The sequence below is a fragment of the Salmo salar genome, chromosome 13, assembly GCF_965601325.2.
Source record: "Salmo salar chromosome 13, fSalSal1, whole genome shotgun sequence".
Taxonomy (NCBI): Eukaryota; Metazoa; Chordata; class Actinopteri; order Salmoniformes; family Salmonidae; genus Salmo; species Salmo salar.
The window spans coordinates 6,869,224-6,895,250 of NC_138303.1; the positions used below are offsets into that span (position 1 = coordinate 6,869,224).

Consider the following 26,027-nt stretch of genomic DNA (forward strand, 5'->3'; position numbering starts at 1 on the left):
ATGGGAACAGATTTAAAAAATAAACAATTGCAATCTACTAGCCCGTCTGGTCAGCGACCGAAATAGTTACGTTTCATCCCTGCTAAGAAAAGCTAAATGCACACGGGACTGATTGAGATCAAACGGCATACAGACCGACACCGGTAAAACGTGAAAAATTTGCCTGTGATTCACAATTGATAGTCAGAAATGTGATAAGAGGGTGACCATTACAATTTGTGTGTAAAGTAGAGGTAAAGAAACACATACGGTACATGATACATGGGGGAGCGGGCTAAAAGTAAATGAACCAATATGCCTCTGGGATATAAAGTGTGCAGCTTCCTCCATTTCAGTTGTCAATACCCAACCGAGGCTGTAAAAAAATGATAGGATCCATAAAAATGTCTCATATGACAGATTTTAATGTATCACATAATTCAGTACAAAAAAAATAAAAATGCATGAAATGAAAAGTATGCATTCACTACTGTAAGTCGCTCTGGATAAGAGCGTCTGCTAAATGACTAAAATGTAAAATGTAATCCCCAAAAATTCATTAAAATACTTGGTTTCTGAAGAAAAGCATGCTGTGTGGACTTAGGCAATAAAATACCAGTAAAACACAGTAACACTGTCTGTAACATGATTTTAGACAACACTTGGAAACGCTCTTCGACAGTTTCTAGGAAAACAGGACAAATACACATGGTAGCTCCTCGCGCTGCTTTATCTGGTCTAAAGTAGTGCACTATGTAGGGAATAGGGCACCTTTTGGGATGCATATCCATGTGAAATGTATGGGTTAACCTACAGTATAGCTGGTACTCCCACAAAACTAGGTCTCAGAGAGAGGTCATAACTAGGTCTCAGAGAGTCATAACTAGGTCTCAGAGAGTCATAACTAGGTCTCAGAGAGAGGTCAGAACTAGGTCTCAGAGAGAGGTCATAACTAGGCCTCAGAGAGAAATCATAACTAGGTCTCAGAGAGAGGCCACATAACTAGGTCTCAGAGAGAGGTCATAACTAGGTCTCAGAGAGAGGTCATAACTAGGTCTCAGAGAGTCATAACTAGGTCTCAGAGAGAGGTCACATAACTAGGTCTCAGAGAGAGGTCATAACTAGGTCTCAGAGAGAGGTCATAACTAGGTCTCAGAGAGAGCTCATAACTAGGTCTCAGAGAGAGGTCACATAACTAGGTCTCAGAGAGAGGTCATAACTAGGTCTCAGAGAGAGGTCACATAACTAGGTCTCAGAGAGAGGCCACATAACTAGGTCTCAGAGAGAGGTCATAACTAGGTCTCAGAGAGAGGTCATAACTAGGTCTCAGAGAGTCATAACTAGGTCTCAGAGAGAGGCCACATAACTAGGTCTCAGAGAGAGGTCATAACTAGGTCTCAGAGAGAGGTCATAACTAGGTCTCAGAGAGTCATAACTAGGGTCTCAGAGAGAGGCCACATAACTAGGTCTCAGAGAGAGATCATAACTAGGTCTCAGAGAGAGATCATAACTAGGTCTCAGAGAGAGATCATAACTAGGTCTCAGAGAGTCATAACTAGGTCTCAGAGAGTCATAACTAGGTCTCAGAGAGTCATAACTAGGTCTCACAGAGAAGCCAGAACATCTATAAGTATAATAATAAAACCACATTCTAAAACCAGGTGAAGTATTTGACAAGATGAAAATACCGCTGGACATCCAGGTGAGGATTCCACCATCTTGTTTCAAATGAAATCAAATCAAATGTTGTTTGTCATATGCGCCGAATACAACAGCTGTAGACCTTACCATGAAATGCTTACTTACATGCTCTTAACTAACAATGCAGTTGAAGAAATAGAGTTAAGAAAATATTTACTAAATAAACTGAAGTAAAAAAACAATACTAAAATAAATCAAAAAGTAACACAATAAAATAACAATAATGAGGCTATATACAGGGGGTACCAGTATGAGTCAATGTGGGAGGGTACAGGTTAGTCAAGGTAATTTGTAAAGTGACTATGCATAGATAATAAACAGCGAGTAGCAGCAGTGTAAAAACAAAGGGGGGGTCAATGTAAATAGTTTGTGTGGCCATTGGATTAATTGTTCAGCAGTCTTATGGCTTGGGGGTAGAAGCTGTTAAGGAGCCTTTTGATATAGTAGACATGGCGCTCCGGGACCACTTGCCATGCGGTAGCAGAGAGAACAGTCTACGACTTGGGTGACTGGAGTCTTTGACAATTTTTGGAGCCTTCCTCTGACACCGCCTGGTATAGAGGTCCTGGATGGCAGGAAGCTTGGCCCCAGTGATGTACTGGACCGTACGCACTACCCTCTGTAGTGCCTTACGGTCAGACGCCGAGCAGTTGCTATACCAGGTGGTGATGCAACCGGTCAGGATGCTCTCGATGGTACAGCTGTAGAACCTTTTGAGGATCTTGGGGACCCATGCCAAATCTTTTCAGTCTCCTGTCGTGCCCTCTTCACAACTGTCTTGGTGTGTTTGGACCGTGATAGTTAGTTGGTGATGTGGACACCAAGGAATTTGAAACTTTCGACCTGCTCCACTAGTCACGTCAATGAGAATAGGGGCGTCTTCGGCCCTCCTTTTCCTATAGTCTACGATCAGCTCCTTTGTCTTGCTCACATTGAGGGAGAGGTTGTTGTCCCGGTACCACACTGCCAGGTCTCTGACCTCCTCCCTATAGGCTGTGTCATCATTGTCGGTGATCAGGCCTACCGCTGTTATGTCGTCAGCAAACTTAATGATGGTGTTGGAGTTGTGTTTGGCCATGCAGTCGTGGGTGAACAGGGAGTACGGGAGGGGACTGAGCACGCACCCGAGGGGCCCCAGTGTTGAGGATCAGCGTTGCAGATGTGTTGTTGCCTACCCTTACCACCTGGGGGCGGCCCGTCAGGAAGTCCAGGATCCAGTTGCAGAGGGAGGTGTTTAGTCCCAGGGTCCTTAGCTTAGTGATGAGCTTTGAGGGCACTATTGTGTTGAACGCTGAGCTGTAGTCAATGAACAGCATTCGCACATAGGTGTTCCTTTTGTCCAGGTGTGAAAGGGCAGGGTGGAGTGCGATTCAGATTGCATCATCTGTGGATCTGTTGGGGCAGTATGTGAATTGGAGAGGGTCTAAGGTTTCCGGCATGATGGTGTTGATGTGAGCCATGACCAGCCTTTCAAAGCACTTCATGGCTACCGACGTGAGTGCTACGGGGCGGTAATCATTTAGGCAGGTTACCTTCGCTTCCTTGGGCAAAGGGACTATGGGTGTCTGTTTGAAACATGTAGACATGTTGTATAAAAAAAACCCTGTGGCTGTCATGATTAAAATGCCCCTTGTGTAGTGAAGAAGCTTTGGAATGGTGAATGGTAATCTCCTTGATGTCCCTCACTAGGGGATCCTAAAATGTTTATTCTACTCTACTGAGCCATTTACTTTGTGTTCGTATTCTTATCTTTTATATTTTCTTATCGTTGTTTCATTGTTGAGAAGGAACCTGCAAGTAAGCATTTGGTTGGACCATTGGTATCCTGTACATACAACTAATAAAGCTTACAACTAATAAAGTACAATGGACTGTGTTCTAATGGACTGTGTTTCAATGGACTGTGATCCAATGGACTGTGTTCCAATGGACTGTGTTCCAATGGACTGTGATCTAATGGACTGTGTTCTAATGGACTGTGTTCTAATGGACTGTGTTCCAATGGACTGTGTTCCAATGGACTGTGTTCCAATGGACTGTGTTCCAATGGACTGTGTTCTAATGGACTGTGTTCTAATGGACTGTGATCCAATGGACTGTGTTCCAATGGACTGTGTTCCAATGGACTGTGTACCAATGGACTGTGATCTAATGGACTGTGATCTAATGGACTGTGTTATAATGGACTGTGTTCCAATGGACTGTGATCCAATGGACTGTGTTCTAATGGACTGTGTTCTAATGGACTGTGATCTAATGGACTGTGTTCCAATGGACTGTGTTCTAATGGACTGTGATCTAATGGACTGTGATCTAATGGACTGTGTTCTAATGGACTGTGTTCTAATGGACTGTGATCTAATGGACTGTGATCTAATGGACTGTGATCTAATGGACTGTGATCTAATGGACTGTGTTCTAATGGACTGTGTTGTAATGGACTGTGATCTAATGGACTGTGTTCTAATGGACTGTGTTCTAAGGATCCATGCAGATACAGGAAAACCAATAAATGGGTTAATATTTATTCAAAATGAACGTTGACGTCTCCACGCGGTCCTGGTTCTGAGGCTTGGTTACCTGGGGTCTGTAGTTCATCTGTCCAATCCCCTGCAAGGAGAGAGAAAAGCATTAATAATATTACAATACTGTATTCATTTAATTTAATATATTACTGTTTGATACAAATGCATATAGTTATATTGTTCTCCTTAATCACATGCCAGTGTTGGTTTTGTATCCAATGCATTTAGCTTGAAGTGGTCAAGGCCTTCTAATCTAGTTGTATTGCATCACATCGCCGATTTGTTATCGATGCATACGGTATAAAAACATATATAAAAACATATATAAAAACAAGCTATCGTGAACGTCAGTGCCATTTAATAACATACATGGGTGTTACAGGTGTATGAACGTATCTCAATGCAAGCCTTCTCATTGTAAACAAAACACCAGAAGTCCTAATGCAGTATTCGTTTCACAGTGAAACACCACTATTCTGGCTATTTATCATTCTTAAACAGTAAGCAAAAAAAAGCTTATTTAGATATTTCATTATTATTATTATTTTGTTTTGCTTTAGCCTCTATATAATGTTTGAAAGCTTACCTGTCATACCCCACATAAAATTATTGTGGTCGATGTTAGCTTAGCTTAATTCACTAACAGCTACTGAGATAATCGATTCTGTTTACTTGTTATTTGTGTTAAATATTTCCATTCTGGGGATAGTTGTTCACTGAATTGCTAGCACTAGCTGCTCACGCTGCTACATCGGCTGTAAACAGACGTAGCTAGTTAGCTAACATAAAAGCGTTTGGCTTTGTTGACGCCGGCTGCGTGATGATGCAGTTTCCCGGTTTAGGTTAAAGGTCACGTCGAAGTACGTTTCAAATTTAGCGGATTTAAGCTCTCTGCGTTCTCCTATACGAGACAGTATTTCTTTCAGGTGTTCTTGGAAGATCACCCTTGAAAGAACGAGAGAACGTAGAATGCAAGTGTGCATTTTTTGTCCTCAGAGAGGTGGCGCCACTCCTACCACAGTGACGCTATCTGAAGTAAGACAATGCAGTACCACTGTCCTCAGAGAGGTGGCGCCACTCCTACCACAGTGATGCTATCTGAAGTAACACAATGCAGTACCACTGTCCTCAGAGAGGTGGCACCACTCCTACCACAGTGATGCTATCCGAAGTAAGATAATGCAGTACCACTGTCCTCAGAGAGGTGGCACCACTCCTACCACAGTGATGCTATCTGAAGTAAGACAATGCAGTACCACTGTCCTCAGAGAGGTGGCGCCACTCCTACCACAGTAATGCTATCTGAAGTAAGACAATGCAGTACCACTGTCCTCAGAGAGGTGGCGCCACTCCTACCACAGTGATGCTATCCGAAGTAAGACAGTGCAATAATACTGGGGTGTGTGAAGTGGCATCAGAACACCATGTAAACTAGTGTAAAGGTGGGTTCAACTACGGCTCACCTCCTTAAAAACATGACAAAATAATAATAGAAACAATACACTAGTGGAAACCTGGAAAGTCTATCTGTATCAGTCTATCTGTCTCTGTCTATCTGTATCAGTCTATCTGTCGCTGTCTATCTGTATCAGTCTATCTGTCTATCTGTATCTGTCTCTGTATCTGTCTCTATCTGTATCTGTCTCTATCTGTATCTGTCTCTCTGTATCAGTCTATCTGCCTCTGTCTATCTGTATCTGTCTATCTGTATCTGCCTCTGTCTATCTGTATCTGTATCAGTCTATCTGTATCTGTATCAGTCTATCTGTATCTGTATCAGTCTATCTGTATCTGTATCAGTCTATCTGCCTCTGTCTATCTGCCTCTGTCTATCTGTATCAGTCTCCCTGCCTCTGTCTCTCTGCCTCTGTCTCTCTGCCTCTGTCTCTCTGCCTCTCTGCCTCTCTGCCTCTGTCTCTCTGCCTCTGTCTCTCTGCCTCTCTGCCTCTCTGCCTCTCTGCCTCTGTCTCTCTGCCTCTGTCTCTCTGCCTCTGTCTCTCTGCCGCTGTCTATCTGTATCTTCCCATCTGCCTCTGTCTATCTGCCTCTGTCTCTCTGCCTCTGTCTCTCTGCCTCTCTGCCTCTGTCTCTGTTTCTCTGCCTCTGTTTCTCTGCCTCTGTTTCTCTGCCTCTGTGCCTCTGTCTCTCTGCCTCTGTCTCTCTGCCTCTGTCTCTCTGCCTCTGTCTCTCTGCCTCTGTCTATCTGTCGCTGTCTATCTGTATCTTCCCATCTGCCTCTGTCTATCTGCCTCTGTCTATCTGCCTCTGTCTATCTGTCGCTGTCTATCTGTATCTGCCCATCTGCCTCTGTCTCTCTGCGTCTGAGGTGCTGAGGTCCAGGTTACCGGGTCGTGGTGACAGGTTGTCGTGGTGACAGGGTCTTGGTGGTCAAGGTGTAGTCATAGTAACAGCTTGGTTCAATCTGTCCTTGGAGGTGGGGTCGGAGATCGGGATTGTGGTGACTGGGCCACCGCCAGGGTTGTGGTGTTGTGTGTGTGGGGGGGGGGTCTATCTGTCCTGAGGAAATGCAGAGGCTCGTGATCGGGGGGGGGGGTGGTCCTCTACATATCCTTGGCGGTACGTAAGTCAGTAGTAACCGTAGGAGGTCCGTGGTCAGGGGGTAGTTCAAAGGTCATGGGGCGGAGGTTTGGGGGTCTACCTATCCTTGGCGGTGCGGAGGTCTGTGGTAACCGGGTCGTGCTGGATGGTCTGGTGCAGCATGAGGGCCAGGAGACCTGCTCTATTGGTCATTGCTGTCCGGACGTTCCTCTCCTGCTCAAAGAGCTCGTCCAGCTTGTACCACTGGACAAGAGGAGAGGGGACAAAGGAGAGGGGACGAAAGGAGAGAGGGGACGAAAGGAAAGGAGAGGGGACGAAAGGAAAGGAGAGGGGACGAAAGGAGAGGGGACGAAAGGAGAGGGGACAAGAGGAGAGGGGACGAAAGGAGAGGGGACAAAGGAGAGGGGACGAAAGGAGAGGGGACGAAAGGAGAGGGGACGAAAGGAGAGGGGACAAAGGAGAGGACAAGTCATATGAGAGAATGGCTACTTACTTAAACAGTTAAAACATGTAACATTTTCCGAAAGTAAAATGTTCCACGTGATGACTAAAAAGGGCTTGAAATGTGGACTACATACGAGAGACTGACTTGAATGTACCTAGCTATATGATTACTGTGATACTTTCACAAAAAAACCCTAGCTTCACTTTTCCACTGACCACTCTGACTCTCTCCAGGTCCACCTCAGCCCTCCTCAGTTTCTCCCAGCAGTAATGTTTGTTGCACTTGCGTTTCGACACCCGGCAGTACTCTCCTGTGGGCTGGAAGACGTCTCTCACCAGGGGACAGCCACACACCTCGTCCACAGTAACCTGGAGGGAGACAGGGCTCAGGTGGGAGGGACCACTGAAACATTAACGCTCTAAACATGAATACGGTATACATGATGTGGTATTGAACTGAATAAAAAAATGCTAAATGACATATATTGTTATGAAGATTATGTGTAGGATCAAGGCTTATAAATAGATGAGAAGGCCAGCGAAACCAACCTTGGGGTCTAAACCTACCCTGGGTTCTAAATCTAGCTTGGATACTTACCTCGGGCTCCTAAATCTACCTTGGGGTCTAAACCTACCTTGGGTTCTAAACCTAGCTTGGAGACCTACCTCGGGGCCTAAATCTACCTTGGAGTCTAAACCTACCTTGGAGTCTAAACCTACCTTGGAATCTAAACCTACCTTGGAGTCTAGACCTACCTTGGTTCCTAAACCTGCCTTAGGGTCCTAAACCTACCTTGGAGACTAAAGCTACCTTGGGGCCTTAACCTACCTTGGAGTCTAAACCTACCTTGGAGTCTAACCACCGGGCTACCCTTGGGTCCTAAACCTACCTTGGACACTAAACCTACCTTGGGTCCTAAACCTACCTAGGGTCCTAAACCTACCTCCGGACCTAAACCTACCTTGAAGACTAAACCTACCTTGGGTCCTTAACCTACCTTGGGTACTAAACCTACCTTGGGTTCTAAACCTACCTTGGGTCCTAAACCTACTTTGGGGTCTACTCTGAGGGTTGCTATGACAGCTATTCATGTGTTATGAAGGGTATGTATAGGGTTGTTATAAACCTACCTTGGGGTCTCTAGAGTGTTCAGGACACAACACCTGCAGTCTCTTACAGTAGGTTTTACTCTGAGGGTTGTATACGTCACAGAACAGTCTGGTTGCACTACGGAGAGAGACAAGCCAGAAAATAAACAACTAACTAACTCAAGTAAATAACACTCTCCTTTCCTACTAACTACTTAATTGAGTAAAAATGTACTTACTACAAGTGTGATTATACACTGAGTACATCAAGTACATCAAGTACTCAAGTAGTATTAACATTCATGGCTGCTTCCATTAACAATCCCCCATATTAGCAAAACCAATTTCACTTCAAACGTCACATTTCTTTAGAACAGGCTACTGATCGTAACGAACGATATCAATAAAACGCCTAAAACCAGTGGTAGGTATGGATACTCTATCGGTATAACGTCCCAGCACTACTGTGTTATCCCACCTAGCTATCTGAATATACTAACTACTGTGATATGTGGTCGTCCCACCTAGCTATCTGAATATACTAACTACTGTAATATGTGGTTGTTCCACCTAGCTATCTGAATATACTACCTACTGTGATATGTGGTTGTCTCACCTAGCTATCTGAATATACTAACTACTGTGATATGTGGTTGTCCCACCTAGCTATCTGAATATACTAACTACTGTGATATGTGGTTGTCCACCTAGCTATCTGAATATACTAACTACTGTAATATGTGGTTGTCCCACCTAGCTATCTGAATATACTAACTACTGTGATATGTGGTCGTCCCACCTAGCTATCTGAATATACTAACTACTGTGATATGTGGTTGTCCACCTAGCTATCTGAAGATGAATATACTAACTACTGTAATATGTGGTTGTCCCACCTAGCTATCTGAATATACTAACTACTGTGATATGTATTTGTCCCACCTAGCTATCTGAATATACTAACTACTGTAATATGTGGTTGTCCCACATAGCTATCTGAATATACTAACTACTGTAATATGTGTTTGTCCACCTAGCTATCTGAATATACTAACTACTGTAATATGTGGTTGTCCACCTAGCTATCTGAAGATGAATATACTAACTACTGTAATATGTGGTTGTTCCACCTAGCTATCTGAAGATGAATATACTAACTACTGTAATATGTGGTTGTCCCACCTAGCTATCTGAATATACTAACTACTGTAATATGTGGTTGTCCACCTAGCTATCTGAAGATGAATATACTAACTACTGTAATATGTGGTTGTTCCACCTAGCTATCTGAATATACTAACTACTGTAATATGTGGTTGTCCACCTAGCTATCTGAAGATGAATATACTAACTACTGTGATATGTGGTTGTCCCACCTAGCTATCTGAATATACTAACTACTGTGATATGTGGTTGTCCCACCTAGCTATCTGAATATACTAACTACTGTGATATGTGGTTGTCCCACCTAGCTATCTGAATATACTAACTACTGTAATATGTGGTTGTCCACCTAGCTATCTGAAGATGAATATACTAACTACTGTGATATGTGGTTGTCCCACCTAGCTATCTGAATATACTAACTACTGTAATATGTGGTTGTCCCACCTAGCTATCTGAATATACTAACTACTGTAATATGTGTTTGTCCACCTAGCTATCTGAATATACTAACTACTGTAATATGTGGTTGTCCACCTAGCTATCTGAAGATGAATATACTAACTACTGTAATATGTGGTTGTTCCACCTAGCTATCTGAAGATGAATATACTAACTACTGTAATATGTGGTTGTCCCACCTAGCTATCTGAATATACTAACTACTGTAATATGTGGTTGTCCACCTAGCTATCTGAAGATGAATATACTAACTACTGTAATATGTGGTTGTTCCACCTAGCTATCTGAATATACTAACTACTGTAATATGTGGTTGTCCACCTAGCTATCTGAAGATGAATATACTAACTACTGTGATATGTGGTTGTCCCACCTAGCTATCTGAATATACTAACTACTGTGATATGTGGTTGTCCCACCTAGCTATCTGAATATACTAACTACTGTGATATGTGGTTGTCCCACCTAGCTATCTGAATATACTAACTACTGTAATATGTGGTTGTCCACCTAGCTATCTGAAGATGAATATACTAACTACTGTGATATGTGGTTGTCCCACCTAGCTATCTGAATATACTAACTACTGTAATATGTGGTTGTCCCACCTAGCTATCTGAAGGTGAATGCACAAACATATAAGTCACTGTGGATAAATGACTACAATGTAAATGTAAAGATATAACAATTTTCCATTAATTTCATTGACATTTGGTGTGGGATGTGGGACGTGATGTTGCTGGTGGTATTGGTGTTGTCCTTACCCTTCGATGCGTGTGGGATACATAGAGCCGAAGGAGGTCTGGCTCTCATACTGCACACGGAAACAATACGTTATTTCAACACATTTTATACAACAACAAAAAAACATTTTGCTGCTCAAATGTTTTTGACCTACTGACCTTAGCATAGCATCTCTCCATGTGTCTTAGCGCCACCTTGGGGTTGACGGGGTGACTGCAGGACACACAGAATATCTGCAGGTCTGTGTCTGTGTCCCCTTCTGCCTCATTCACCTAAAAGAGAGCAACAAATAAATAAAGCTGGTGAAACAAATCAAGTAATAACTCAGAATGGACGGTCTTTTGAGGCTGTGTTTGAGGCTATCGCTCTGGATAAGAGCGTCTGCTAAATGACTAAAATGTAAATGTAAAATGCTCTCTCTCTCTCTCTCTCTCACTCTCTCTCTCACTCTCTCACCTCTTCGTCCTGTTGCACCACCTGTTGCTTGGCCTTGGCGATGATCCCCTCCAGCTCGTGGAAGCGTTTCTCCATGTCTGTGAGTCTCAGGCGGGCTGACTGCTGATCTCTCCTGATTCGCTCCAGAAGCTTCTTGCCCTGCTCCTCGGCTATACAGGGAGACTGCTGCCACTGCTGTATCCGCTGAGGCAAGATCTCATAGATACGACTGGTGGGGACAGAGAGAGATAGAGAGAGATAGAGAGCGTTAGAGAGAGCGAGAGATAGCGTGAGATAGATAGAGTTAGAGAGAGAATAGACAGAACAGCCAATGTATCCGCTGAGGCAAGATCTCATAGATACGACTGGTGGGGACAGAGAGAGATAGATATAGAGCGTTAGAGAGAGAGAGAGTTAGAGAGAGAATAGACAGAACAGCCAATGTATCATCTGAGGCAAGAGGCATTATCATAAACAGCATTTCCTCTGTGAAAACAATATTTTATAAAACGAAAAACAAATTACCATATGACAGACCATGTATTCACTCTGCACACCCTAATAAAAAAAGCAAAAGCAAAGTCTTCTCATGCTTTGTTGATTTCAAAAAGGTTACTGACTCAATTTGGTACAAGGGTCTGCTATATACATGGATGGAAAGTGGTGCTGGGTAAAAAAAACAACTACATTATAAAATCCAAGTGCGCAGTTAAAATTTGCAAAAAAACATAGATTTCTTTCCACAGGGCTGTGGGGCAGTTTGAGCCCTACAGCTTTTGATTCAATTTCGGCATGAGGGTCTGCCATACAATCAATCAATTAAATGTATTTATAAAGCCCTTTTTACATCAGCAGATGTCACAAAGTGCTATACAGAAACCCAGCCTAAAACTCCAAACAGCAAGCACTGCAGATGTAGAAGCACGGTGGCTAGGAAAAACTCCCTAGAAAGGCAGGAACCTAAGGAAGAAACCTAGAGAGGAACCAGGATATGAGGGCTGGCCAGTCCTCTTCTGGCTGTGTCGGGTAGAGATGATAAAACTACATGGCCATTAAGGCCAGATTGTTCTTCAAGATGTGTCACGTCCTGACCAGCAGAGGGAGCAATTGTAGTAGTTTTGGTCAGGACGTGGCAGAGATGTTTGTGTTACGTGGTGAGTTGGTTGTTGGACTCCCAATTGAAGGCAGGTGTGTTGAGTTGCCTTTGATTGGGAGTCCTATATAGTAGTGTGTGTTTTTCCTTGTGGTTGTGGGTAATTGTTTCTGTTCAGTGTGTTATGCTGTCAGTACTGTTGAGCTGTCGGTGTTATCTTGTTTTGTAGTGTTCCAGTGTTCTTTTTGAATTAAATCATGAACACTAACTCCGCTGCACCTTGGTCTTCTTCTCTCCATGACGACAGCCCTTACAAGATGTTAAAAATGTACGGAAAGCATGTGTTGATCGGAAAAACATACAACATTATAAAATAATGTACACAAATAACAGGTGTGTGGTTAAAATTGGCAAAAAACATAAAACAGAAGTGCAACTTGAGCCCCACCCTCTTTAACATATACAGTATATCAACGAATTGGCGAAGGCACTAGAACAGTCTGCAGCACCCGGCCTCACCCTACTAGAATCTGAAGACAAATGTCTACTGTTTGCTGATGATCTGGTGCTTCTGTCACCAACCAAGGAGGGCCTACAGCAGCACCTAGATATTATGCACAGATTCTGACAGACCTGGGCCCTGAAGGTACAAGAGATAATGTTGCTCCAAAAAAGGTCCAGTTGCCAGGACCACAAATACAAATTCCATCTAGACCCCATTGCCCTAGAGCATACAAAGAACTACACTACCGTTCAAAAGTTTGGGGTCACTTTGAAATGTCCTTGTTTTTGAAAGAAAAGCAACACTTTTGTCCATTAAAATAACATCAAATTGATCACAAATACAGTGTAGACATTGTTAATGATGTAAATGACTATTGTAGCTGGAAACAGCAGATGTTTAATGGAATATCTACATAGGCGTACAGATGCCCATTATCAGCAACCATCACTCCTGTGTTCCAATGGCACGTTGTGTTAGCTAATCCAAGTTTATCATTTTAAAAGGCTAATTGATCATTAGAAAACCCTTTTGCAATTATGTTAGCACAGCTGAAAACTGTTGTTCTGATTAAAGAAGGAATACAACTGGCTGTATCTTACGGCAAAAAAAGAGCTTCTGGATATCAGGACAGCGATCACTCACCTCGGATTAGACAAAGATTTTTTCCACAACAAAGACGACGCACAAGACATTCTCCAAACACCCCACAGGACCGACATCCCCGTTATTTGCAAGAGGAAGCGACGCAGGTACAGAGGACAAAGAGCCGGATGCCTGGTCAGGACCCGGCGAAGGCGACTGGGAAAACTGCCGTTACCGTCAATACTACTCGCCAACGTGCAATCATTGGACAATAAATTAGATGAGGTACGATCACGAATATTCTACCAACGGGACATCAAATAGAGATGTAATATCCTATGTTTCACAGAATCGTGGCTGAATGACGACATGGATATTCAGCTAGCGGGATATATGCTGCACCGGCAGGATAGAACAGCACACTCCGGTAAGACAAGGGGGAGCGGTCTGTGCATATTTGTAAACAACAGCTGGTGCACGAAATCTAAGGAAGTCTCTAGATTTTGCTCGCCTGAAGTAGAGTATATTGTGATAAATTGCAGGCCACACTACTTGCCTAGAGAGTTTTCAGCTATACTTTTCGTGGCTGTTTATTTACCACCACAGACAGATGCTGGCACTAAGACCGCACTCAGTCAGCTGTATAGGGAAATAAGCAAACAAGAAACCACTCACCCAGAGGCGGCGCTCCTAGTGGCCAGAGATTTTAATGCAGGGAAACGTAAATCAGTTCTACCAAATCAACATGTTAAATGTGCAACCAGAGGGAAAACAATTATAATCACCTGTAATCCACACAAAGAGACGCATACAAATCTCTCCCTCGCCCTCCATTTGGTCAATCTGACCACAAATCTATCCTCCTGATTCCTGCTTACAAGCAAAAATTAAAGCAGGAAGCACCAGTGACTAAGTCTATAAAAAAGTGCTCAGATGAAGCAGATGCTAAACTACAGGACTGTTTTGCTAACACAGACTGGAATATGTTCCGGGATTCTTCTGATGGCATTGAGGAGTACACCACATCAGTCACTGGCTTCATCAATAAGTGCATTGAGGATGTCGTCCCCACAGTGACTGTACATACAGACCCCAACCAGAAGCCATGGATTACAGGCAACATTCGCACTGAGCTAAAGGGTAGAGCTGCCGCTTTCAAGGTGCGAGACTCTAACCCGGAAGCTTACAAGAAATCCTGCTATGCCCTGCAACGAACCATCAAACAGGCAAAGCATCAATACAGGGCTAAGATCATACTACACCGGCTCCGACGCTCGTCATATGTGGTAGGGCTTGAAAACTATTACAGACTACAAAGGGAAGCAGAGCAGCGAGCTGCCCAGTGACACGAGCCTACCAGACGAGCTAAATCACTTCTATGCTCGCTTCGAGGTATGCAACACTGAGGCATGCATGAGAGCATCAGCTGTTCCGGACGACTGTGTGATCACGCTCTCCGTAGCCGACGTGAGTAAGACCTTTAAACAGGTCAACATACACAAGGCCTCTGGGCCAGATGGATTACCAGGATGTGTGCTCCGGGCATGTGCTGACCAACTGGCAGGTATCTTCACTGACATTTTCAACATGTCCCTGGCCGAGTCTGTAATACCAACATGTTTCAAGCAGACCACCATAGTCCCTGTGCCCAAGAACACAAAGGCAACCTGCCTAAATTAATACAGACCCGTAGCACTCACGTCCGTAGCCATGGAGTGCTTTGAAAGGTTGGTAATGGCTCACATCAACACCATTATCCCAGAAACCCTAGACCCTCTCCAATTTGCATACCGCCCCAACAGATCCACAGATAATGCAATCTCTATTGCATTCCACACTGCCCTTTCCCACCTGGACAAAAATAACACTTATGTGAGAATGCTATTCATTGACTACAGCTCACGACTCCAACACCATCATTAAGTTTGTAGACGACACAACAGCGGTAGGCCTGATCACAGACAACGACGAGACAGCCTATAGGGAGGAGGTCAGAGACCTGGCCTTGTGGTGCCAGAATAACAACCTATCCCTCAACGTAGCCAAGACTAAGGTGATGATTGTGGACTACAGGAAAAGGAGGACCGAGCATACCCCATTCTCATCGACGGGGCAGTAGTGGAGCAGGTTGAGAGCTTCAAGTTCCTCGGTGTCCACATCAACAACAAACTAGAATGGTCCAAACACACCAAGACAGTCGTGAAGAGGGCACGACAAAGCCTATTACCCCTCAGGAAACTAAAAAGATTTGGCATGGGTCCTCAGATCCTCAAAAGGTTCTACAGCTGCAACATCGAGAGCATCCTGCCCGGTTGCATCACTGCCTGGTATGGCAATTGCTCGGCCTCCGACCGCAAGGCACTACAGAGGGTAGTGCGTACGGCCCAGTACATCACTGGGGCTAAGCTGCCTGCCATCCAGGACCTCTATACCAGGCGGTGTCAGAGGAAGGCCCTAAAAATTGTCAAAGACCCCAGCCACCCCAGTCAGAGACTGTTCTCTCTACTACCGCATGTCAAGCGGTACCAGAGTGCCAAATCTTGGACAAAAAGGCTTCTCAACAGTTTTTACCCCCAAGTCATAAGACTCCTGAACAGGTATTCAAATGGCTACCCGGACTATTTGCATTGTGTGCCCCCCCAACCCCTCTTTTTACGCTGCTGCTACTCTCTGTTTATCATATATGCATAGTCACTTTAACGATACATTCATGTACATACTACCTCAATTGGGCCGACCAACCAGTGCTCCCGCACATTGGCTAACCGGGCTATCTGCATTGTGTCCCGCCACCCACCACCCGCCAACCCCTCTTTTACGCTACTGCTACTCTCTGTTCATCATATATGCATAGTCACTTTAACCATATCTACATGTACATACTACCTCAATCAGCCTGACTAACCGGTGTCTGTATGTAGCCTCGCTACTTTTATAGCCTCGCTACTGTATATAGCCTGTCTTTTTACTATTGTTTTATTTCTTTACTTACCTATTGTTCACCTAATACCTTTTTTGCACTATTTGTTAGAGCCTGTAAGTAAGCATTTCACTGTAAGGTCTACACCTGTTGTATTCGGCGCACGTGACAAATACATTTTGATTTGATTTAGTTAAGTATCTGGAGCATCAGCATTTGTGGGTTCAATTACAGGCTCAGAATGGCCAGAAACATAGACTTTCTTCTGAAACTCGTCACTCTATTCTTGTTCTGAGAAATGATGGCTATTCCATGCGAGAAATTGCCAAGAAACTGAAGATCTCGTACAACACTACTCCCTTCACACAAAGAAATGAACTTCATGTCCTGAATACAAAGTGTTCTGTTTGGGGCAAATCCAACGCAACCTATCACTGAGTACCACTCTTCATATTTTCAAGCATGGTGGTGGCTGCATCATGTTATGGGTATGCTTGTCATCGGCAAGGACTAGTGAGTTTTATAGGATAAAAATACATGGAATAGAGCTAAGCACAGGCCAAATACTAGAGGGAAACCTGGTCTGCTTTCCAACAGACACTGGGAGATTAATTCACCTTTCAGCAGGACAATGACCTAAAACATAAGGCCAAATATACACTGGAGTCGCTTACCAAGACGACATTGAATGTTCATGAGTCGCCTAGTTACAGTTTTGACTTAAATCGTCTTGAAAATCTACGGCGAGACTTGTCTAGCAATGATCAACAACCAACTTGACAGAGCTTGAATTATTTTTTTTATAATATTGCGCAAATATTGTACAATCCAGATGTGCAAAGCTCTTAAGAGACTTACCCAGAAAGACTTACAGCAGTAATCACTGTCAAAGTGATTCTAACATGTATTGACTCAAGGGTGTGAACGGTTATATACATTTTATATTTTTGTATTTAATTTTCAATAGAAATAGATTTGCATTTTTTCGTTCACCCTTGAACGAGATGGCCGCATGAACTGAGAGCTCCGCACAAGTAATTTCCAATTCTTAATCTTACCTCCAGTTCAAGTTAAATCCCATTAGCTTTAGTCAAAAAAAGCCATGGCGGCTACAAAAGGCGACATTACATGTGACATTTTTAACTGGACTCGAGCAATAGTCGCAGAAAAAAGCCTCCAAGAAACAGCTAGCTTCAGAAAAAGCTAGCGCCATTAGCCAGGAGCATGAGGACCCGTCCCTTCCTGAGGCCCAACAACTGCCAAACTCGTCCTCTGTCGAAGACATCCTTTCTGAGCTGAGATCCCAACGTACAGAACTCAACATCAAACTAGATGGCATTAACTCTCAGCTCAGTGCGATTGGGGGCAAGGTGACAACTCTGGAAAATGCTTTGCCTGACATCAACAACAACCATCAACTCAGGGGTGCCTGGATGAGGCAGAGGGGTCAATCGTATCCATGGAAAACTCCCAGGCAGACGCCATGGAAACAATAGCATCTGCTACCATGGAAACAATAGCATCTGCTACCACGGAAACAATAACATCTGCTAAAAAGAATATAGAGCATCTGGAAGAGAACACAGAGGACCTGGTAAATAGGAGGAATAACTGTTCTATTATTATTATTAATATTCGAAAGCCGAAAAAGAAGAGGGTAACATGCCGCTGCCTGCAAGACAAACTCCCTGAGTGGCTCCACATGTCCACCGACAGACCCATAGAACTGGAGAGAACTCACCGAGCAGTGAGGCCTCCACCGAGCACCCAGACAACCACCGCCCAATCACCATACGTTTCCTGAGATTCACCGACAAAGGAACGAGTCCTACAGGTGACGAAAATCGACACCATTACAGTGGGAAACGCCAAACTCACTTTACACCAGGACCTGTCAGCTGGAATACGCCGAAAAGCAGTGATAGTTTGACGATGTGAAGAAACACTTCATTGACCGAGGCATCTTCAGGGGATTCAAATACCTAAACGAGCTTAGGATTCTTCAACAAGGAGCCCTGCGACATTTCAAAACTCCGGAAGAGGCAAAATGTTTTTTGAAGGACAATCATGGCCACTGAGAAATGGACCAATGACTAAAAGCAATTATTGTTATTACTAATGGAGGTAAGACAACATATAGCTGCCATCCACCCACCCCGCTAAATGTCATTATAGCCGTCTATTTTGTATTTATTCTCTTTTAGCTGAGAGAGGGATAGGTGTGAGAATGAACCATTTCCAGCCTGACATCTTGTCTGTAGAACATGTAGGCTAATTGATCAGAGATCAGATACTCTGTATTTATATTAGACCTATAGGCTACTTTTTTAATTGTATTGATCATTTTCATATAGGCCCTCACTTTATTATTATTTTTTATTGAACCTTTATTTAACTAGGTAAGGTTATTTACAATGAATGGCCTACCAGAAGGCAAAATGCCTCCTGCGGGGACTGGGAGCTGGGCTAAAGAAATTACAAATAAAATATAAATATAGGACAAAACACACATCACGGCAAGAGAGACAACACAACACAGAGAGACCTAAGACAACAAAATAGCAAGGCAGCAACACATGAAAACACAGCATGGTAGCAACACAACATGACAACATGGCAGCAGCACAACAACCATGGGCTAGGTCACGGAACTGCCATGGGCTAGGACACGGAACTGCCATAGGCTAGGACACGGAACTGCCATGGGCTAGGACATGGAACTGCCATGGGCTAGGACATGGAACTGCCATGGGCTAGGACATGGAACTGCCATGGGCTAGGACACGGAACTGCCATAGGCCAGGACACGGAACTGCCATAGGCCAGGACACGGAACTGCCATGGGCTAGGACACGGAACTGCCATGGTCTAGGTCAGGGAACTGCCATGGGCTAGGTCAGGGAACTGCCATGGGCTAGGACATGGAACTGCCATGGGCTAGGTCAGGGAACTTCCATGGGCTAGGACATGGAACTGCCATGGGCTAGGTCAGGGAACTGCCATGGGCTTGGACATGGAACTGCCATGGGCTTGGACATGGAACTGCCATGGGCTTGGACATGGAACTGCCATGGGCTTGGACATGGAACTGCCATGGGCTAGGACATGGAACTGCCATGGGCTAGGTCAGGGAACTGCCATGGGCTTGGACATGGAACTGCCATGGGCTTGGACATGGAACTGCCATGGGCTAGGACATGGAACTGCCATGGGGTTGGACATGGAATTGCCATGGGCTAGGACACGCAATAAAGATACTATGTGCTCTGAAAAAAGGAAAAAGCAGACATTGAGCTATTACAAGAGACACACCTCTGTGATACCGAACATGTTAACCTGTTGGGTCTAGGGGGCAGCATTTGCACGTCTGGATAAAAAAAATGTACCCGATTTAATCTGGTTACTAATCCTACCCAGTAACTAGAATATGCATATACTTATTATATATGGATAGAAAACACTCTAAAGTTTCCAAAACTGTTTGAATGGTGTCTGTGAGTATAACAGAACTCATTTGGCATGCAAAACCCTGAGACATTTTCTGACAGGAAGTGGATACCTGATGTGTTGTATTGACTTTAAACCTATCCCATTGAAAAACACAGGGGTTTAGGAATATTTTGGCACTTCCTATTGCTTCCACTAGATGTCACCAGCCTTTACAAAGTGTTTTGAGTCTTCTGGAGGGAGATCTGACCGAACAAGAGCCATGGAACGGTGATGTCCCATTAGACACCTGGCGCGCTACTTCATGTTGGGTACCCTCGTTCCAATACGTTATAAAAGACTATGCATTGTTAAACTCTGCAGAGCCTTGGGTGGGACAGGTGTATTTTTCATCTTTCAAATCAAACAGTAGAGGTACAGCCATACTTATCCAGAAGAATGTTCCATTCATAACTGACAAAAACATATCTGATCCAGTGGGGAGATTTATTTTGATAACTGGGTCACTGTATGAGCAACCAATTACTATCTTAAACACATACACCCCTAACACAGATACTCCTGCTTTCATATCCATAACACCTACTCTCGTATAGATTACATTTTTATCCCAAAGATTTTCAGCAATTCTGCCACTTGTACAATCGAACCCATAGGACTTTCAGATCACGCCTTTGTCCACCTCCGCTTTGACCTCTGTAAAAACATACCGAGGTGTCAAAGAGCTTGAAATTCAACACCTCCATGTTATCAAACAAAGCGTTCTATACATTGGTTACTACGTGGAACGTCAACTACACACAAGACAAACAAAGACTCTCCTGTTTCTCCGGCTACAATGTGGGACGCTGCTAAAGCCACACTAAGAAGTCATCTAATTGCATATGCTTCCTCTAAGAAAAAAAGCGTTCCAGCTCCCAACTCTGCGAAAAAGTACATAAACAATCGCCAGACAGTGCCTCCTAGAGTCAACTTAAAGCAGCCAAAGCCAAACTAAACTTGGACTATACTCGGGAGATAAAAAAAATGGTTTTCTTTACTAAACAGAAATACCATGAGTATAGCAATAGGCATAGTAGATTGCTTGCTTACCAATTAAAAAAAGTCTACAATCATGGTCATCCGAACAACAGATGACGAGTTCACATATGATCCAAATAAGATACATTTGAACTTTTCACTATGATTTTTACTGCAAATTATAAACTTCTGAGAGAAAACATACAGATGCAGAACTCCATTCCTTCCTAGAGGGAATCTCGCTACCAAAACTGTCAGAGACCGACCAAGAAGATCTCAACTCCTCCGTCACTCCTGAGGAGGTCCTAGAGGCAATTATCTCCATGCCACCTAACAAGTCCCCAGGCCCAGACGGGTTTACCAGAGAAAGCTTTTTGGCCCCAGTTTAGCCCTACTTTCATGCTGGATGATTTTTTTGTTGTTGCAAAAACGGAGCTCTCCCAGACTATGTACACAGCCCACATTAAAGCGTTGCTCAAAAAAGACAAGGACCCTCTATCCTGCTCGTCCTTCTGGTCCACTCTTCTTCCAAAAACAATAAAAGCGGACAAAACTGGATTTATTAGAGACAGGTACTCTTCTGATAACATTTGCCATCTTTTTGATATTATTGATCAAGTAAACACACAGAAGACCCCTGTCCTGCTGGCTTCACTGGAGGCTGAGAAGGCGTTCCACACCACTGTCCTGCTGGCTTCACTGGAGGCTGAGAAGGCGTTCGACAGGATGGAGTGGAGCTTTCTGTTCTCAGTCTTAGAAAAGTTCAATATGGGCCCAAACTTTATTAAATGGATTAAGTCCCTATACTGTCATCCAAATGCCATGGTGACCACTAACGGTCTGAATTCTGACAGATTCCCTTTGGGACGTGGCACAAGACAAGGATGCTCTCTGTCCCCCCTGAGTTAATAAGGAGCAATCCAAGTATTATAAGTGTTTCTGCAGATGGCCTTCAGCACAAGATTTCTCTCTACGCGGATGATGTCTTGCTCTATGTATCCAACCCTGAGAAATCCCTCCCTCCCATTTTAGACACAATTTCTTAGTAGGGCAAGTTTTCAGGCCATAAGATACATTTGAACAAGTCCATTGTTTGTCCTCTCAATCTTCCACTCACCAGCTCTATGAAGACACTATGTCTGTTGCAATGGAGGACTCTGGAGTTTCAATACCTTGGGATCTTTATAACACCAGATCTGCAGTATTGATTCCAGTATTGATGGAATTATTGAGGCTCCCATCCACAGTTGAAGTCGGAAGTTTACATACACTTAGGTGGGAGTCATTAAAACTAATTTCTTGTTAACAAACTATAGTTTTGGCAAGTCGGTTAGGACATCTACTTTGTGCATGACACAAGTAATTTTTCCAACAATTGTTTACAGACAGATTATTTCACTTATAATTCACTGTATCACAATTCCAGTGGGTCAGAAGTTTACATACACTAAGTTGACTGTGCCTTTAAAAGCTTGGAAAATTCCAGAAAATGATGTCATGGCTTTAGAAGCTTCTGATAGGCTAATTGACATAATTTGAGTCAATTGGAAGTGTACCTGTGGATGTATTTCAAGGTCTACCTTCAAACTCAGTGCCTCTTTGATTGACATTATGGGAAAATCAAAAGAAATCAGCCAAGACCTCAGAAAAAAAAATGTAGACCTCCACAAGTATGGTTCATCCTTGGGAGCAATTTCCAAACGCCTGAAAGTACCTCGTTCATCTGTACAAACAATAGTACGCAAGTATAAACACCATGGGACCACGCAGCCATCATACCACTCAGGAAGGAGATGTGTTCTGTCTCCTAGAAATTAACATACTTTGGTGCAAAAAGTGCAAATCAATCCGAGAACAACAGCAATGGACCTTGTGAAGATGCTGGAGGAAACAGGTACAAAAGTACCTATATCCACAGTAAAACAAGTCCTATATCGACATAACCTGAAAGGTCGATCAGCAAGGAAGAAGCCACTGCATCAAAACCGCCATTAAAAAGCCAGACTACGGTTTGCAACTGCACATGGGGACAAAGATCGTACTTTTTGGAGAAATGTCCTCTGGTCTGATGAAATAAAAATAGAACTGTTCGGCCATAATGACCATCGTTATGTTTGGAGGAAAAAGGGGGAGGCTTGCATGCCGAAGAACACCATCCCAACTGTGAAACACAGAGGTGGCAGCATCATGTTGTGGGCGGTGCTTTGCTGCAGGAAGGACTGGTTCACTTCACAAAATAGACCTGACCTCAATCCCATAGAAAATTTGTGGGCAGAACTGAAAAAGCGTGCGCGAGCAAGGAGGCCTACAAACCTGACTTTTTCCAGTTCTGTCAGGAGGAATGGGCCAAAATTCACCCAACTTATTGTGGAAAGCTTGTGGAAGGCAACCCAAAATGTTTGACCCAAGTTAAACAATTTAAAGGCAATGCTACCAAATAGTAATTGAGTGGATGTAAACTTCTGACCCACTGGGAATGTGATGAAAGAAATAAAAGCTGATATAAATCATTCTCTCTACTATTATTCTGACATTTCACATTCTTAAAATAAAGTGGTGATCCTAACTGATCTAAGACAGGGAAGTTTTACTGGGATTAAATGTCAGGAATTGTGAAAAACTGAGTTTAAATGTATTTGGCAAAGGTGTATGTAAACTTCCGACTTCAACTGTATCTCCCAGTTTCTTCTTTCAAAACAACCAAACAAAGCATCCCACATTTATATGGGGCAATAACAAACCTAGGATCAAGTTCTCCACTCTATCCAAACCTGAATCTAAGGGTGGTCTTGCCCTTCCCTGCCTTCAATTGTACTACTGATATGCCCAAATCCACAACATGTTAACATGGATCACAAACAGACAAGACTCAATGTTGATTCAGATAGAGGTTCAATCCGGTGGTTCATTGCCCCTAAGCTCAATTCTATTCATTAAAAACTTTAGTGAAGTGGGGGCAACATAGCCAAAACCTTTGATTTACAGCACCCTACTAGCATGGAAGGACTGTAGGAAATACCTTGACATTTCCTCCCAAATATGTTCTCACTCGGCTATACTGTAGTACGCAACCCAGACTTGCCAAAAGCCCTGAGTGATGCCAAGTTTCACCTTTTCAGACCTGTTTCATCAGAACGCAACTACACTGAAATCCTTTCAAGAGCTCTGCAGTGAATTCAATGTGTATATCTTCAAATAAGACACTTAAAATGTCCTCATTCACTTCCAAAGGGGAGGTTTAGAGCTCAGCTGAATGAAGTTGAGAGCCTTCTTGCTTCTTGCACAATCCATCAAATGCAAAACCAACTATATCTATGAACTCCTTTCTGAGAATGTGGAATGTGGCAGGGTAGCCTAGTGGTTAGAGCTGTTGGACTAGTAACCGGAAGGTTGCAAGATCGAATCCCTGAGCTGACAATGTAAAAATATATTGTTCTGCCCCTGAACAAGGCAGTTAACCCACTGTTCCTAGGCCGTCATTGAAATAAAGAATTTGGTCTTAACTGACTTGTCTATTTAAATAAAGGTTAAATAAAAAAAATAATTTAATAAAAAAATGTGGGTTCCTCCTTTACTCTTTTGAAAAGAATCTGGGAAAGGGACCTTTGTCTGACTATCAGTGATGAGTTATGGGCGGATGTTTGCGACGTAAAAATGAATCTAATTTTCAAATGTTATACACATTATATTACACCCCAGTGAGACTCCATAGAATGAACAGACGTTTAACCTGATTGTAAAAGATGTAACTCTGAAAGTGGAACCTATATGCATGTATTTTGAGGTTGTAGAGAGGTTACCATATTTTGGCAATCTATACATACTGCTGCATAGAACATACTAGATATACAGTTTGATTTGAACCCGTGTCTCCATCTTCCTAATGTCCAGCAGGACTTTGTTCTTGATCCAGACAGAGAAAATGTGTTTATGACTATCACATACTTTGCTAAGAAATGTATTCTCCAGCTGTGGGCTTCTAATTCTTCTCTCACATTTAAAATGTGGATTGACCAGATTGTTGACTTCCTTCCTCTTGAAAAGCCCACTAATGACCTCTGCAAGAGACAGCCCGGGTTTGATAGACTCTGGTCTCCACTACTCAGCTATATTTCAAATTGGATAGAGTGAATGCAGTGATTAAGGAAATTAGTGTATATACATGTTGTGTAAGGTGCTGTAAAACAAATTATTTGTTAGTTGTCTCAGCTAAAGCTGGAAATATAGTTAATATAGATATAAATATTAAATTAAATATAGCTAATATAGATATAAAAATTACATTAAATTAAATATAGTTAATATAGATATAAATATTAAATTAAATATAGTTAATATAGATATAAATATTAAATTAAATTAAATATAGTTAATATAGATATAAATATTAAATTAAATTAAATATAGTTAACATAGATATAAATATTAAATTAAATATAGTTAATATAGATATAAAAATGTTATTAAATATAGTTAACATGATCACAGATAGTGTAAATGTGTTTGCTTTGTTAGATATTCTATTTTGATTCTATTATTTATTATTGATGTGTTTTGTTTTTTGATTGAAAAACAAGAACACTTAATAAAACTTTAAATAAAAAAATACAAAAAAAGAAACACTTTGTCATTACGGGGGTACTGTGTGTAGAAGGCTGTATCACAATAAAATGTGGAATAAGTCAAGGGGTATGAATACTTTCTGAAGGCACTGTAAACAGGGAGACTGCTGCCACTGCTGTATTCTCATAGATACGACTGGTTGTGGGGGTGGACATAAGGACGGGCAGAGCGACAGATATAAACAGATCCATGTCCAAAAGGTTTCCTACAAGTTTCCTTCAAGTTTCCTACAAGTTTCCTACAAGTTTCCTCAAGTTTCCTACAAGTTTCCTCAAGTTTCCTACAAGTTTCCTCAAGTTTCCTCAAGTCAAACAGGCCCAATCAATGCATTAAAAGACGACTTTATGTTTGTGATAAAAAATAAATGTTTTAACATAACTTTAAGTGATTTAAGACAATAAATATTTTACATTGATTAAGGGTTTGCTACTTAATTGACAGTACATTGTTTCCTAAATGATTCTGTAATAAGTATTCCTCTTACTTGGTAGCCAGTTTCATGCCGCAGTCCTCTGAGCAGTATTTGGAGCCGGCCCTGGCGACCTCCACACACCCTGGTCCCAAACACTGTCTCATCCCTCCTCCTCCTCCTCCTCCTCCTCCTCCACCGTCCCCCCGAGCCTCGCCGCTGCCCCCGCCACCCCTCTCACTGTGCTTCACTCGCTCACGGTGCTTCTGCTTCTGCTTGTGGCGACGCACCTCTTTCTCTTTCTGGAGGGGGAACAAGGGACAATA

At 42.9% G+C, this 26,027-nt stretch overlaps 1 protein-coding gene across 1 annotated transcript in view; it reads right to left on the reverse strand.

The window, feature by feature from the left end:
• Nucleotides 1-382: 382 nt before the first annotated feature.
• Nucleotides 383-26,027, reverse strand: part of LOC106566323 (CXXC-type zinc finger protein 1) — a 38,303-nt gene continuing 12,658 nt past the window's right edge. The window contains exons 8-15 of the mRNA XM_014134234.3: nucleotides 25,777-26,003; nucleotides 11,124-11,331; nucleotides 10,826-10,939; nucleotides 10,688-10,737; nucleotides 8,340-8,436; nucleotides 7,425-7,577; nucleotides 6,865-7,007; nucleotides 383-4,290 (exon numbers count right to left, since the gene is read on the reverse strand). Coding sequence (XP_013989709.1) covers nucleotides 4,275-4,290; nucleotides 6,865-7,007; nucleotides 7,425-7,577; nucleotides 8,340-8,436; nucleotides 10,688-10,737; nucleotides 10,826-10,939; nucleotides 11,124-11,331; nucleotides 25,777-26,003 — 1,008 coding nt within the window. The 3' untranslated portion in view covers nucleotides 383-4,274. The remainder of the gene's footprint in view (nucleotides 4,291-6,864; nucleotides 7,008-7,424; nucleotides 7,578-8,339; nucleotides 8,437-10,687; nucleotides 10,738-10,825; nucleotides 10,940-11,123; nucleotides 11,332-25,776; nucleotides 26,004-26,027) is intronic.